At 43.5% G+C, this 16,916-nt stretch overlaps 1 protein-coding gene across 1 annotated transcript in view; it reads left to right on the forward strand.

Moving 5' to 3' along the window:
* PTGFRN (prostaglandin F2 receptor inhibitor) overlaps positions 1–12,814 on the forward strand; it is a 65,671-nt gene extending 52,857 nt beyond the window's left edge. The window contains exons 7-9 of the mRNA XM_052703658.1: positions 1,184–1,291; positions 7,657–7,962; positions 9,219–12,814. Of these exons, the coding sequence (XP_052559618.1) occupies positions 1,184–1,291; positions 7,657–7,962; positions 9,219–9,385 (581 nt within the window). The 3' untranslated portion in view covers positions 9,386–12,814. The remainder of the gene's footprint in view (positions 1–1,183; positions 1,292–7,656; positions 7,963–9,218) is intronic.
* Positions 12,815–16,916: the final 4,102 nt, after the last annotated feature.

The raw sequence follows: 16,916 nt of genomic DNA on the forward strand, positions 1-16,916 counted from the left end.
AGCTTTCCACATAAACCTGTTGAGAGAGCAGGGGACAAGTGGGTTTCTTAGCTGAATTTCTTAATTGTTCTCTATCAAAAGTAGTGTTTGCCACAGATCTTTAGTGGATTTGAGATTTACAGTTTCTATACTCAAACAGTAACATGTGAGAGGAGGGAACAGTTTACTTTTCCTGCCCAAATTACCTTTTTATGCTTCTTGTTGCTTCTGCTCCTGTCCCAGAAGTAGCTGAGCCAGTTAATAACAGCAGCTGACAGAATCTAGGGTGAGTGAAAACTGTTACCTCTTAATCTGAATCCCCAGTTCCTTTGTGAACTCTCTGGCCCCTTCCCCCAAAGCCATCTCAGAGACCACCATTGTCATCAGCTTCCCTCATGCTCATCTCTTCCGCCTTGTTTAGTACAAAAATCACTAAGGGTGTTTTGACACGTTGTTTTCTGCCCTGTGAAACAGAGAGTGCTAGCAACGTAGGTGTATCTGAAGAACACCTGTGGTTTTGTGAATTTTGCACTGGAGATGTAGTTGTCAAAACGAGGGGAAGTTTTGTTATCTTCTGCATCTTAGAAGTCAAACACATGTGTTGTTATGGTGTCTGAGCATTTGATAACAGCCCAGTGGTTTTTGTCATTACCATCATCACATTACAGCTGAAGAAGTTACCATACCCTTGGGCATTGAGACATCTTGTATGAAAGAAGCTATCTGTAGCAGAGCCTGAAGGAAAATCCACAGAGAAGTGTTATCAGATGCACTTCTTCTATTGTCTGTGTTTCAACTCTGCAGAAGAACCACTTGTATTGTTAAATTAATGGTTTGCTCTAACTTGAATTCCTATTGACAGTGTCAGCCAAAATGATCTGTGCTGGATTAGCCTGAGGACTTGAATTTTATTCTTCTGTGTGAAGTCACCAGTTGCAGAAGGGCTCATTTTGCACAGGATGGTGGAAGACAGACTTGGGCGGTGACTTTGTGCTGTGTGACAGACCTGGCAGTTTGGGTGGTAGTGCAGCAATTAGTGGCTAAAAATGTAATGACTGTTTTGCCCAAACTTGCATGATTGCTTGTCCTTACTTCAAAGCTCAGTCTCAGCAAACAAGTAGAGGAGAATTCAATAATGTACAAGAAAGGTTACGGGCTCTGAAGAAAAGGCATATCATGAATAATTGTGGTTATTCTTTTCTAGGTCCTGTGTTTAATGTCTCGGTGCATTCTGACAATCTGACGATTTACCAAGGTGAACTGGCAGATTTGCTCTGTATCATCACAACAGATGGAATGACACTAGAGCCAGGTATTTTGACAAAAATATTTCCCTTGTAACTCAATTGCTTTGAGATGGAATACTAGCAGCTACAACACTGTGTCATTTGAGTGAAGCTGGAGAACTGAAAGCTAGCATTGAAAGTCCTACAGAACTAGATAAATAACAGGAGAGAGTATATGCTTTGCACAGCCAAGTTTAAAACAAATTTTGCATTTCACACTCTTGGTAGAAGGAAAAAAGTGTTCCTATTGCTAACTCTGCCCTTGTGCTGTCTGTACAACTGACACCAGTGCTGGCAGTCTCAGCCTACAGCCACTAGATGAGCGTGGGAACTGTTCCTGACTCCTTTAATATGTATCTTAAGGAGATACATTTGCAAAACCTTTACAGTCATAGCAGTCTTAAAATCATCTGATCAGTCAACTCAACGCTTCACAGTGTATTTAAGGCTTAATTTAAATCTAAAAGTCATAAAAACTGATTACTGCAGCCTCAATATGGATATAACGGATGTTAATTCCTATGGCCTTCAGAGGCAAGCCTTCTTTTTTGCATGGGAAGAAACACACAGTACCTAATTATTATGAAAAGGACAACAAGTACTTGAAAGGCAAACGTTTGTGAAGGGCTAAAAAGTTCAGAGAATTGCTCAAAACTTAGCTGCTTGCCCAACATTGCCTGAGCTGCTTTTCATCAAAATGCTGTGAGAGCAGCTCTGGTTACTGGACACGAAGTTTGAGTTTGGAATGAGCTTAGGTTTTTTTTATTTTAAGTAATGTTATGTATGCAAATATATGAAAAATGTTTAGAAAAAACCTAAATAAATATAAATATATAAAAATGTGTATGTATATCTCTAAAGATGCCATCATTCTTGGGAAACTTAGAAATCTGTGCACAAGCCACTTCACAAAAGGTGCTGTGTGGCAAATGTTACTTAGTGTAGTAGTTGATGAGATGAAGTACCAAGTTTAGTAAAGGTCCACCACTTTGAAATTGCACAATGTCTGTTCTATGTTAAATCTGAGTGTAACAGGGAGGCAATTTGTTAGATATGGTTCTCTGCTGCCTGTGAAAAAATGGTGGAAGTCTGTGGATGGTATTACTGAAATGTTTGGTAAGGAGCAAACGCTGACTAAACTTTATTGCTGTCAAAAGATTAACAGTGTGGGGTATTGGACAGTCTGCAGCATTGTACATCTGTATGTATGCCTCAGTTTCTGCTCAGCAGAATGCCTCATCTCAGTTGAGGTGTTCCCAAGCTCTTACAGGTATTGTTGCAGGGCAGGACCCCAAGCAGCTGGCTTCCTTTGCAGAGAGAGAAATAACTGCTAGCAGGGAGCTGCTGCTGCTTCTGCTGGTGTTCTACAGCTAAGATAAGCCTGGGGTTGCCTTGTGAAAGAGATCTCAGCATCTCCAACCAACTCAGAATTTGAAAAGAGGCCACGTACTAACAGTGGAGTTCTCCTATCAGAGCATTTGAGTTTGTGATGCTTTTGTGTGTGTTTGGTAGCTTGAGAAGGGGAGAAGCTCTGACGAGAAAGACGATCAAATGGACTGAAATTAAAAGATGGGCCTCTTCAAGGAGCTGCTGATCAGCAGAGTTAGGTTTAAACAGGGAAGTTCCATAAGGGAGTGTGAATGTCTGTTGAATCAATAGATGATACCTGTGTTTGGAAATGTTGCCCTTTTCACAGATCATGAGCAGCAAGTGCAGAGTTGTAAATGTCAGCACTGCAATCTGTTTCCTAGGTGGTTAATATTATCTGGAAAAGGCAGCTCTGCTCTGTGGTTGTTTTTTGGTTGTTGTTGTTAATGTTTTGGGGTTTTTTTGTGCGTGTTTTTGTGACTTATTTGTCTGTAATGGGGCGGATGAGGCACAAACAATGGATACCTACAGAAAGGAGTAAAAGAAGCGTGGTCTTGTGGCAAGTGTTGGGGGAACCTGTTGGTCTCAGCTCTGAGCCTCCAGTTGCAGAATGAGCAAGATTTGGGGTCTAGCCAGCCATACTCTGCATGTCTGTGTGGAAAAGTTCCACCTGGGCATTTCAGGTGGCCCTAAAAAGCTGATGCCTCTCCAGTCCTTGCTGGTCTTCTGGGTGAGACTGGCAGCAGAACTGCAGGAATCTATGCAGCAGCTGTAGGTTGTGCAGATTTCCCTTGTCATTCTGCATTCTTGACTTCAGGGTTGGAGAAGAATAGATAAGTGGGATAACTGAGCAGGTTAGGTAGAGAAGCTCCTTAAGGGTCATCTAGCAACACCCTGACATAACCACTTGACTTTTTTTCCACAACTATCTCATCTCTGATCTGAATCTGCACTGAGTAGGTATCACAATGTAGTTTATCATTCAAATGGAGAGTTTCCTTCTTAAATAAATGCCAAAATGTTAGACAGACTGAAAATAACAGCGCTGTTTCATCCCAGCAGGGAAAAGAGGTGTGGTGTTTGGAAAAGCCCACACCAGATAATAAGACAGGAAGAGCAAGAGTTGCTAGCATCTCCTAGAAGAAAATAGATGGCAGCCAAGGCCTTTCAGGTTGGGAACGTAAGAAAGGAGAGTAGAGCAATGGTCTGTGCACACTGCTATCCTGACTATGTTCTGTGGGTCTGGATTGTGATGGCTTTCAAGAAGTCTGCTCTTCTGGTGTTAGATCTGCCACAGCAGTGTATTTTGAGCAGAGAAGGATTGGAGAATTTCATAAGATCTTTTTGTTAAACGCACTTCCTGGACAATCTGAATGCATTTGGTATGCCAGCTGGCTCTGCTTTTGTACACAAGGCACTCAACTTTGCAAGCACGCGAGGGGATCAGTATGTATGCTTTGTATAGGAATATGAAGTGTTGGGTTTCATCTGTTTCCCCCCTTCATGTGTACAACCAGAAAAATAAAGTACTTTCAAGGAGCTGAGGACAAGCTAAATGGATGATGATCTTTATCACTCCCCTTCTCAGCTCCACTTGTTTCTAGTAGCGTTACTTACGAGTTGGTTCCTCCTCTAGTAGAGGCGATTTACCATTGTGTGTCTGTGAGTATGCACGCCCACCCTGTGGGAAACTTTCTAAAGGGTTGAAAAGGTTTTGGCTTGACTGCTACGTGGTTTAATTTCCTCTGCTTCTTTGAGACCCTGCTGAAGTGGAGTGTACATTACTGAGCTCAGTACGTGGCAGCAACCATTCCATCTAAAGAAGTGCTTCTTTGGCTTGGCAGCTGTAGCTGGTGTTTTGAATTGATACAAGGAGAGCATGCGTGTGTCAGGGGGGAATAGTAGTAGTACTTCTGTGCCCTCAAGGTATAAAAGCTGCTTCTGATGTTTCTGTTGAATACACATTTTCGCAAACGATCTCTCTAGACTTCCCAGATCACCCCTTCTTGGGCTGTGTGCATAGGGATTTTAAAGTGTTTCTTACTCTGTCTGAAAGAGGTGGGCTTTTTTCAGACTGCTCCAGACAGACGCAGTGGGCACTGGAGAATTTAACAAAACCAGCTTGTTTACCTCTTGTATGGTTTGAAGTGGTTCGCCTAGCTCTCTAGGAAGCTCTATTCAATCTCATTTAAATGTAGTAAACAAAAAGGGTCTCAAAATTGTGATTCAGCACTGTAACAAGATGCTGAGAGAGCTCCATTCTAAGTAGTGGAAGTGTATGGTTCCTAAGAGCTGGTCTAGAAATAGGATTCCCTGTTTCAAGGAGCGATTGGCCAGGGAAGCAGCTTAGCCCTGTGTGTCAAATCGAAATATGCATAAAGATGTGCTTTACATGTTGATGATCCTCACTAGCTGAGGAGGGGAAGAAGCATAGCACCACTATTTCTCTGCTTGCAGGGCCTCTGAAGCACCCGATTCCCAGACTCTGCCTTCCATTATGGAAGGAGTTGAGTAGCAAGAGCTGCTGCTGACACTGAGGTTCTCAGTTGCCTTCTGAATGATGACTTCCCAGTGCCAAACTCTCTCTAGTGCATGGGCACTTACTGTCCTTACTGGTGGAAGAAAGCTTTGCAGTGTTGACCATGTGTGTGATTCCAGTGGGTGTGTTTTGATTTTTGTAGCCTGAGGACAAAAACTGAGTGGCTTGTCACCATACAAGGGGTGTGTGGGGTTCTACAGATGCTTTTGGGAAGCCTTGCATGTGGCCCGTTTTACGTCAGTAATATCACATATTTGTTAGCACTTGGGAGCTGCTTGGAATGTTCATCACTGAGCTGCAGAGAGCGCTTGATTCATGTCCTTGTTTTGCTAAATTTGAGAAATGTGAGAGATACAGAAAGGAATCAGATGACTTTGCTGTATGAAGCTAGTTCAGGGAGGATAGTGACAAAGAGTTCTCGGAGCCAAATCCTCCCTCTGACTGTTTGCAGTGAGTCACTAATTGCACGCTGTGTATACTGACTAATAAAATATGTTGGCATAATAGTTGTCCCATGTTGTAATTATGGAAGATAGATTCAGCTATTTCAAAACGACAGCAAATGCTTGCATTCCCCTTTGCATGTTGAGGGAAGAGAACCTCAAATTACTGACTGAAAGAAGTAGCCTGGACATCTGAAAGCTATTGTTTTTTTCCACCTAACTTATTGTTGAAATCCATTTTAGCAAATGCAATTGTGTAATTGTGCAGTTGGACTCAGACTGGAAGGTATCCATGTGTTCCATACCTGAAAACACAGAGCAAATGGCAGTTTTGATAAACTTCCCAAGGAATTGGTCATTCCCAATACGACTGCCTGTGGGCCAGTGTTACTGCCTTATTTGGCATAAACAGGCAGCAGAGGAGAAGGGTAGTTTATAGAAACAGAGCTCTCAAGTAGAGGCCCTGCTTCCCATAGATAGTTGCATGAGTATACATTGCAGAGGTCAAAGCTTGGTGCTTTAATTGGGTGTGTTTGTGCAGTGATTTGTATTAGCTCTGCTTTAAAGAGAGGGGATCAGAATAGTATGCCAAGTAACAAAGAGTGTGATAGAAAAGTCTGATTGCTGTGCAGGCTGCTGGTCTGTATGCTGGTCTGACCTAGGCACACCTTGCATGGGACCAGAAAACCTCACCCTGCTGTAGGTTTGCAAGTGTAGGGTCTGCAGTGTTGTCACTCATAGCAGCTGACCATGAAGCAGGGTTACTAAACTAGCTGCTGTCCCAAAACTGTTTGGTCAGCCAGTGTCCCTTGTACTAACAGAGTGCTTACATCTGCTTTCTCGTATTTTTGTTTTGTTTTCCAGGATGTGTGTAAAAATAGCACACCTTACTGGGGTTAATGATATCCCAGACAGCAGCTGGTTTTTTTCTACAGTAAGGAAGAATGAAGCACCTGGCCAGCTGATGCTGTACATCAAATAGCAGAGCTGAGGATGTCCCTGTCTTTATAAGATTATTCTAAGGTTCTCTATCTTCTAGGAGTGCCAGCTTGCCTGATAAAGGCTTAAAAATGGTCTTTACTCATATCTACAAAGAATTTAAGTAAAGCTGTAGGTTTGGGGCTTAGGAGAAAGATCAGTTCTACATTTCAGATTGCTAATACTGTATTTTTCAGAGATCTCACTGCCAGCAAGTGGAGTTTGATATATATGCTCAAAATAAAAGGAACTATCCTAGGTGTGAGAAGACGTCACAAACTCAGGGTAAAAATAGTAACCTCTGTTTCCAGTGAGCTCCAGTCAGCTTGTTAATGTGCCAGGAAGGGGGAACTGTTGATGAGCCAAGTGAGTGGGCATCTAAAGCCTTTTCCTGTCTATGCTATAGGTCATGTCAGGTTTCAGGCTCAGGTATTGTTGAGTTCACGTTAGCAAAACGTAATGGTGATTTATCAAATAGATACTCAGCTACAGCAGCCTAATAGGGCTAAGATTGTGATCCCCTGATGTGATAAGTAAGATCTTGCACAAAGGTAAAAGGAGCTAAATGTACTCATATGGAAGGTGCTGCAAATTGTTTGTGTAGATTGTCTCCTTGGATAATGTACCAAGGCATGATGTGTGATCATCCATGACAGTAACTGACAATTGTGGAAAAAGCGTATAAAAGCATTGTGGTCAGGCTTTGCTCTGGAATATTTTTGCAGAGCAAAATAATTTTTTTTTTCTCCTTTTTGTTGGATCTCTTTATTTATTTAGGCAGACTAAATGTGAAGCAGGAGCTTTAAGAACGAGCCCTCTGACTTTGTAGTTGTATAGGTGCTGCATGAAGGTGGTGATGGAAATCACTCTCCGCTAGTAAATACCTTCTACTGTCACTTCCTTTTCAGTGTAGGTTGAACATAGTTACAACGCTTCTCATGACACCAGGCCTGCCTGCTGATTACTTAGGATAGTAGGCAGGAAAGCAAGAGTTGGTTGTAGTGCAGTGTTGGTTACAATGCTTGCAGATCAACCTTTCTTCTTTTTTTTCCTGCAAATGCAGATGATATGTCCTTTGATGTCTCCTGGTTTGCTGTGCGCTCCTTTGCGTTGGACAGAGAGCCCGTCTTGCTGGCCTCGGTGGACCGGAGAGGGATCGTGACACAGAGCAGGAGAAATGGGAGCAGTGATCTGAGCCTGGAGAGAATCAGCCCACTGGAATTCCGTCTCCGCATTCACAGCTGTGAGGATCACGACTTTGGGAACCACTACTGCGTAGTCACCCCGTGGGTACGCTCTGCCACTGGTGCATGGCAACGGGAACCTGACATCAAAGCCAAACCCATCTTTCTATCTGTGAAAATGGATGGTAAGACCAATATTGCAGTTTCTATTGTGGGATTTTTAACACCTTATTATGTTTTTTGTAGCAAGTACTCTCTATCACACATACTTTTAAAAACATTGATAATCTAAATAGACATTACTATCCTTCTTTTGTTTGCAACTTCTAATTCTAGCTTCTGTGGATTAGTTAGGTCTGAACAGGTTATATTATGAAATGTTCTTTTCCCTCATGTCTTGGTAACGTTTTGCATAGCTAGGGAGTCTTTTAATCAAGACTTAGCAGTTCTCTCCAAGTGTTAATCCTTGTTCTTCCTACAGGAGGAAGCCTTGACTTGCAACTTCACTGTGCTGAAGTAGGGTCATACTGTGGTTAATATCAAAGTGGGGCATGACACATCAGAGCTCTGTCTCCTTCCTCCCTCTCCTAACCACAAGACGTGCTACTCACTGCACTTAGTGCCTTATTTGCTCTGCAACCTGAGTTGGAAGCATTGCTGTATTTCATGAGAAGCTAGATGTGTGCTAGATATTGCATTCAGTACATAGCTGAGAAGGGAGATGAACATAGGAGGGATTTTGAACTGCTTTCTTCTCAGCATTTCCATGAAGAGTCACGTTGAGAAATTCCATGAACTTGAATCAGAAGATCTTATTATTCCCACTGTTTTATTACAACTGTACTTTCCAAGCTCTGTCTGTTCCTTGACCCTGCGTTTTAACTGTGCAGTAGGTGCCTACCAACTAAGCCAGCCTTGGAGGTTTATCTGGTAGGGCTGAGTGACAGGGAGTGTACTGTACCAATAGTTCTAATCAAGCAAAGTGTAAAGGAGCCTACTACTTGCTGTTTAGAAACAGTCATATAAAGAAGATTGTAGGCACAGTCTGCCTCTGAATAGAGAACCTTTGGAAGGCATTTGTTTGGAGAAACGGATATTGGGATATCCCTTGGAACTACCTTCCTTTTGCTTTCTTGCTCCAAGATTTCTCATGTTTCCAGCCTCCCTGAAGCTTGGAAATGGTAGAGGAAGAAATGAGGTGAAGTGGTCAGGGAGTCTGGTAAGACACCAGTATTCCAAACTTCAAAAAACAGAAATCAAGGAGGAAAAATAATTTAACTTCCTTCTGAAAGAAGTAATCTGCCTGTGACAGAAAGATGTGTGATTTCCCCCTTCCCTTCCCCACCCTCCTTTTAGGTAAGAAAAATAATGCAGATCTTCAAATTTCTCAGTAATATGTAATGACTTGGTCTTCCTTCTTTTTTTTTTTTTTTTTTTTCAGTTCTGAATGCTTTCAAGTATCCCCTATTGATTGGCATTGGTCTGGCCACTGTCATTGGACTCTTATCCTGCCTCATTGGCTACTGCACCTCCCGTTGGTGCTGCAAGAAGGAAGTACAGGAAACAAGACGAGAGCGTCGCCGGCTGATGTCGATGGAGATGGACTGAGTATGGGAGCCAGGCACACTTGCGTTTTGGGAGAGACTCACAGGGCTCTTGGACTGTGCTGAGACACTCATTCACAGGCCCAGACGAGACAGGGCTTTTCCTCTCTGTTTTCAGCCTGGACCTCAAGCTCCTCCTTGTTACACTTTGTGTCCTGAGAGCTTTCAGGCCATATCTAGTGACTCAGAGTTCTCCTTTGTCCAGCAGCACTTTCTACGTAGAGATCATGTCCTTCTAATTTACAAACTGTTGAGCCTGCTTTCAGCAGGGCCCTGTGACAAAAATTCACTATGTGTTTTTTGTTTTTATTTTATTTTATTTTATTTTTTTTTTGCCCCTCTTGGTTTTGAAAAGATCTTCCACTATGAAAACATGTTGAGGAGTGTGGTGTGCAGGAAGGGACTGGTGAAATCGTTAGACTTTAATTGTATTAACCAATCTACTCTTCCCCTCTACCCCCACTGCAGCATTCTGTCCACTTTTTCTCTCTGCCTTGATATCTCAGACTTCTTTGTATTGCTTGAAGGCTGGAGAAGGGTATTCCACTGGAGTCTCAAGAGGCTGTTCCAGAAAATAATTGATTTTTGGCTGTCAGCGTACCTTCTCTTCTCCACCTTTCAAAGAATTTACAATTAATCTGAAAACAAAATTTGCCTGGAGGTCTTTGAGATGCTCTTCTTAAGGTTTTATTGGTTTGGGTTTTTTTTCCCTAATTTTCAGTGCTCAAAGCTCTTATCCGTGGTGAACAGGGGCTAACTTAGCAACCCTGAAGAGTCAATCCTCAGACAAGCGTTTGTTGGATGGCTGCTTGCAGTCACCTTCTCCCCAACCCTTCTACCTTCTTTTCTCCCCACTACAGCTGCTCACGACGTGCCTCAAACACTGTTCTGCTTGTGGCAGGGGGGCAACATGGTGTCAAGAGGCAAGGCCCAGCCCTTGTTGGCCTTGTCAGAGAGGTAGAAAACCTTGCACTACTGATGCAGTGTGATTCATGAAAAAAATGAGATGGATCTTTTTGTGCAGTGGACCAACTGATCACATTTGGAGACCTGTAAACTGTTACCAAGTACACAGACCAGATTCCAGCACTACTTCTGCCAGTTGCTCAGGGTAGGAATATGAGCAAGCCCAAGAAGGCAGCAAAAACCCTTCAGGTTCCCATGATCCTGGTCTTGTTGCATAGCCTGCAGTGAGGATTTCTCCAAGAGGTTGAGTATCGTGAGTCCTGCTTTGGTCTTCCACTTTCACTGACCTGGCTCCTGGTGGGGAGCAACTTCTTTTCCAGGCAGTTCTGTCTTTCCAGCACAGCTGGTGTTCTAAGCAATAAAAGTCAGAATAAAGGTACTGTGTATAAGGAGGTAGGACTGTACTACAACCAGACATCACAGTGAGGGTGTAGCTTGCATCAGGAAGAGTGGGAAATGTGGATAAGGCTAGGGATCAATTCCTTACTGATGGATTTTTTTTTTAATTATTGTTATTTTTTTTTAGGATAAAATGAAAGATGTTGGAGGATGGCATCCACAGAAAGCAGTGGTTGTGGTATGCCAATCTAGACACTAGCTATGTACTAGACAATCATTGTCACTAGTAGCTCATTCCAGTATATATACCTGGGGAGCTGCAGGTCTAATATCTGTGCTACAATGACCTCAGTTCACATTAGTTTGTGAAACCTTTAACTGAACCACTCAACACTGCTGCTATTCCAAGACTATTGCAGTAAGATTGATGTTGTTTTTTTTGTGTCTTCTGTGATGACCTTTTTTTGAGGTTGGTGTGAAGGTTTTTCTAGAAGGCTGTCTTCTGCCTCCAGCATGTGAACGTGCATGCAGTCACATTGTAGGTGGGTTAACTTTGGCTTTGTATACATACACACACAGGTATCTAATGATTTTTGGGAGCTGAATGTGAGACATCTTTAACGTGAACTTGATTTGCAGAGATGAGGCTTGCAACTCATTATTTCACTGCTTGATATTTCATGTGGATTTCCAAAGCTGTGACACCTATGAACTTCTAGAGGACTTTGACCAAAACATTTATGGCAGTTTCTTTTTCTGGCCCAGTGTTTTGTTTTGTTTTTTTCTCTTGAAGAGCTCTGAAAGGGCCTGTGTTGCAGACAGATGTTGCTGCCTCTGTTGAGGAATGAGGCAGAAGCAGTCTCCCCTCCACTGTGACAGCCCAAAAATCTTTAGGGATGCTTTCCAAAGAAAGGATGTTGAAGAAATAATTTACTCATATCACTTTTGACAGTAACATTTTTCTTCTTCTCACTCCTGGCTACTGTAGTGAAATCTTTCTTTTCCTTGGCCATTATGGAACACCATACGGACGTCTGGGATGCTGGCTGTCCTTCCCGCACTCATCTAAGTAGCTTCTTCCCTGCATTAACATCTGCTTTCTTCACAGAAGGCTTGTGGAATCAGGGCGTCTTGGTTTTGGGGGCTGGTAGTGATGGTGAAGTTCAAAGCACAGCATCAGTCGCTTGCTGTCCTAGCAGACTTGCTGTCCTAGCAGGCTGACTCCTTGTTTATATGCTCTTGCTTAAGTTTTAGGGAAAGAGGGTCATGATTGTAATGCAATAATTAGGGAATGAGTGAGCAGGGACCTGACAGTTCTTCCCAAGCACACAACGTAGCACACTTTTATCCCTGCTGGAAAAAACTCAGGGTTATTTTGGTCAGGGCTCCCTGCTTCTACTGTGGAAGGTCTCTGTGTCCTCAGCCAATGCTGACCTTCCTTCATGGCCGGTAACAATCCTTGTCATTCCAAGTGAAGCAAGTTCCCTACTAGCTCATACTGCTGCCAGCCCCTTGGAAGGCAATGCTGCATCCCCTTACACTCTGTATTTGCTGTAGTTGGAAGGCTAGAAGCTGAGGGGCGAGGCTTACCCCACAGGTTTCCTTCTACTTGTGCCAATTTTGTATTATCCCTTTTTTTAAAATAGAGTGGGAATCTTGTCTCCAATGAAAAAAGAAAAAAAAAAAAAAAAAAAGATTTTTGGTCACTTTCATGTTTTTTATTATTGTTTCCTGTGTGAGTGATGGTGTGCGTGCACCTGATTGTGTATTAAACCTGCAAAGTATCAGGAGAGTAAGCTGCCTGAGATGCATTGCAAGCATCCATATCCTCTCAGCTGCAACCTGTGGTATTGTCTAAGTATCCTAAGGGCTCGTGTTGATATTCCTCTGTTCAAATTGCCACATCTCCTGGGTAAGCCGGTAAATTCCTCCAGGCACTTGGAATTCAATCCAGAACAAGCTTGAGCATATAGCAGAAAGGCAAGATGTTTGCTTTCTTTTTTTTTTTATTTCAAAGTTACAAAACGAAGTGTTTGGCACAGTTCTGGAATGCAGGTACCCAATAGTTCTAACAATGCTGTGTAAAATGTTTCTTTTTATGTTCAAAATAAAGAACCTTTTTGATTAAGCCTGTGCTGTGGGCTTGGCCTGAATGTTTATACTGTGGGCAGTTCTCTCCTCGTACCTTTGCGTGTACACAGATTCTATTGTTACTGAAAGGGTATCTAATGTAAATCTTACCAGTCCCATTTCCAGCACTGGTCACCCTGCTAGGTGAGCGTCAGCACTATTTTACAGTAAGTTTAAAATATTTGCTTACATTTGTGTGATGAATGGGGAAACGTAATGGTTTTCTGAATCCATTCTGTTTCTACCCTGTCATAAGTCAACATTTTTGCAGAAGGGATGAGGCATCCGAAATATGATGGGTTTGGCCTGGTTTCTCCCATGCGGCTGCTTGCTGTGATTACACAAATGCTGCCAATCATCAGTGAGTTCCAGTAAAGCAACCTTTGTGAATGTCGTACCTCATGTGAAGCAAAGTCTTTTCCAAAGGTAACTGTGATGGGATTCATCTTTCAACACTCTGCCCAGCCACCCTGGACTTGAAAAATAGGAATTTCAAGAATCCAATTTGTGACTTACTTGCAACATACATTTTAAAGGAACAAGGATCTGAAAGTACCCGTTTCTCACTGTGAGTTGTAAAGGATAGTACAGATCACCTTAGATATGAGAATTAGGAGAGATAAGTGTGCAATAATTGGCCGGGCAAGTAAGAGGAGTGAGGTAATAGCAGCTCTCTCTAGTGATGGGACAGGAAAAGAGGGAGGAAGCCGCAGCAGATAGCTGTAGTCGTTAATTCAACCAAGGTGTGGTCAGTGTGTCCTCATGCTCTTTGTAACATTCTTCTGTTTGTAGAAATAGTTCCAGGATGGATTTTAGGCTTGGTTTTTTTCTTGTTGTTTTTGTTCTTGAGTGTATAGCATCTCTGTATTTGCATGAGAATAGTCATTGCATTACAGATGGATCTAATTTGCTCTATTTATATTTATATCCTTATTTATATCCTTATCCAGGCTCTTAATCTTCAGCCATGCAGTTTTCCAGCCATGTGGCTCCTCAAGTCCCATACTGAGCTCCGTGGTGTGCCGTGTATTGAAGTATCTGCTTCCTCAAAAGCTGTGTCTTCTAGCAGCTGTACTAATAGTGAGTGACAAGCCTTCACAAAGTATTTACTTGGTATAAAATCACTGACATAAGGTGAGTCTTTCAGCAATGGAAAGGATAATGTCTTTCTACTTTGGTTGTTTCTCCTTCCTTCCCAGAAGCAGTCTTTCCTAGCTCTGCTTTCTATTACTGTCCACATTATTTTCTTCTCTCCCCAGCAAACCCTTCTCTTCACTCTGAAATTTGTCTCTGATGTTTCAGGGAGAGCTCCTTCAGAAGCCGAGCTCTGAATTCCTAGCCCAGCAGAAATGTATGTTTTCTTTAGAAATACAATATTTGAGGTCCTTTTGAAGCTGATGGCTTTGTCTGCAGCCTTCAAGGTGCGTGCTGAGTTGTCCTTACCTGGTACTGTTATCTTTTTCTCCTGTCTCCACAGTTCCCTGTAATCATCCAGAAATATCTTTTGTTAATCATTATTCATTTATTTCTCCTTCCTTGACCTGACTGCATACCGTGTTAACAAGATGGCTCTCAGGACTCATGCACAGGGCATTGCTGTCCTTAAACCTGCCTTGTCTTTTCCCATACCGATTGCCACCACTTCCCACTTGATGAGGCCTCTGAGACATTCTCCAAGGCTGTGAGAGCAGTGTGGGAGCTACTGCATGATCCTCAGGTGAAGGGTGTCTGTCACCTACACCATGTTCTGCTTTTTTCTTGGGATCTTGGTGCAGTGAGAGCAGCATTGAGTGAACATTGTGTTCACAGTCCAGAACGCTCTACCCAAACTTATGCCCCTCACTGCAAGAAAGACACTAAGGCCCTGGAGAGTGCCCACAGAAGGGCAGTGAAGCTGTGGAAGATCTGGAACACAAATCTTATGAGGAACAGCTGAGGGAACTAGGATTCTTCAGTCTGGAGAAGAGGAGGCTCAGGGGCCTGAAAGGAGGCTGTGGTGAGTTAGGGGTTGAAAGCAGCTGGGAGGTTCCCAGGTAACAGCAATAGGATAAAAGCAAATAGGATGAGCAATAGGATGAGGTCTCAAGTTGTGCCAGGGGATGTTCAGGTTGGATATCAGGAAACATTTCTTCTCAGAGTGGTGAGGCACTGGAACAGGCTGCCTTGAGAGGTGGTGAAGTCACCGTCCCTGGAGGTGTTCAAGAAATGCTAGGTGATGTACCAAGGGACATGATGTAGTCGGGAGACATTGGTGATAGGTGGATGGTTGTACTGGATGATCTTGGAGGTCTTTTCCAGCTTTGGTGATGCTGTGATTCTGTGAAGGTGAGAAGGTGGCAGCTGTGAGCAGAGCATCTATTGGTTTGCCAGGAGCAGATCTCTGGTAGCTAAGCCTATGCAGACTGTTGACATGTTAACATGATCTTCTAAATCCAAGTCCCACTCATCAGGCTCCAAACCGAATTCCTTTGGACACCTGAGTGTGTGAACTTGGACAGAAGCCTTATATTGTTGGATGACGGCTCCTTTAGGAACTTCAGGAGGAACTGAAATTTTGGGCTTTCAAAAAGAGCAGCTCTGTCTCTGTTATTGGACAATATGAAATCGCTGCTTTTCCCCGTGATCTTGTAGGAATGAAAGAGAGAAAGATTTTTCTGGTGAATGAGTTGTGAATAAAGCTAAGGCTTTGATGCTGGATGAGCTGAAAATGTTATTCTGTCATTGCTACCTTGCTGCATTGCTTTGGGGTCATATCTGTGTGCCACTTGCACGTTGTTCTTAGTGTAGGGACGGCTGCAGTGGTGAAATGCATGCTTTGTGCATCCTGTAGTCAGGCCTGCTAAGAGAGCAGCTCCCTGCTGCAGCCACTGATGAAGCAAGTTTTGGCAGTTGGAGTTTATCATTTTTCTCAGCTTACGTGTATTTAACAATTGGCTGCAGCAATGGCTGTTTAATTCCCTTGCTAACGTTTCCAGGGCAGCCATTTAATTTTTTTTTAAAACCCTCTTGCTTCTGGAAATCCTGTAATCAAATCCAAGCTCTGTCAATCTAATTAGTTTTGAAGTGCAGCATCTCCATAACTCGGAGACCTAAATAAGCAGCTTAGTATTAAAACCTAGTTTCTCTCCCCATGTTATGCTGCCTTATATTCCCCAGGAGAAGTTCCCACCAAACAACAGTCATTGTGACTGCTCCCCCTGTTCTCATTAAAGTCAGAAAAGGCAACTAAGGCCACCCAGTCCAACCACCAATCTGTGCCCACTGACCATGTCCCTCAGTGCCACATCTGCACAGTTTGCTTGCTTAGAAGATGCTGATGCACAGAGAGGTCTGGGGCAGCGTGTAGCTTTGTGCTGCTTGCTGAGGGCTGCCCAAGCAGCTGGGGAGCTGCAGAGTTGGTGGTGTCATGGCAGCAGAGCGGTAGCACCTCGGTGCAAAGCAGCCTCCAGCCCTGACTGAGGGGAAGGGCTGGATATGGAGACAGTGAGTACTGGAATGAAGGTCCGGGTGAAGTGCTGCTGCAGCCCTTTGTCACCTTGTCTACAGTAGAAACTGTGCGATTGGGAGCGAACCTCAGCTCACCAAAACAGAGTTGCGGGTGCCTTCCTCCCAAAGCAGCCCCTGTTGCTTGCTGCTTAGAGAAGCTGGTGTCCTAGGGAAGTGGTTGCAACCTTCTGTGCTTTGGCCAGACTCTCCCTGCTTAGGGACTGCCTAGGGCTGGCCGTGTGGCTCACTGGTGCATCAGAGTAGAGATCCTCATCCACTGGCATTATACTCACCTCTACAAGCTGTGGGTGCAATCCCATGTAGCTCCCAGCAATGTTGAGTCTGGTTCCAGTCAGAGCCAGCATGTTTGGCATTTGTACTCCATTAGGAGGCTTGTGCCCAGGGGATGGGGACTGAGCTGGCAGCCATGGGGAAGCTGTCTGCCTCCAGCTCCATACTGAGGGATGTAACCAGCTGCCTTTGATGTCTGAGCCAGGCTGAGAAAACCTGACAGCAGACTTCAAAGTCTGTTGTGCCAGCTCCTCCATTATCTGAAGACTTCTGCCACATCCCCCAGGACTGCTGGATTATCCTGGCTAATTCCACACTGCATC

The sequence above is a fragment of the Tympanuchus pallidicinctus genome, unplaced genomic scaffold (assembly GCF_026119805.1).
Source record: "Tympanuchus pallidicinctus isolate F22 unplaced genomic scaffold, pur_lepc_1.0 scaffold10, whole genome shotgun sequence".
Taxonomy (NCBI): domain Eukaryota; kingdom Metazoa; phylum Chordata; class Aves; order Galliformes; family Phasianidae; genus Tympanuchus; species Tympanuchus pallidicinctus.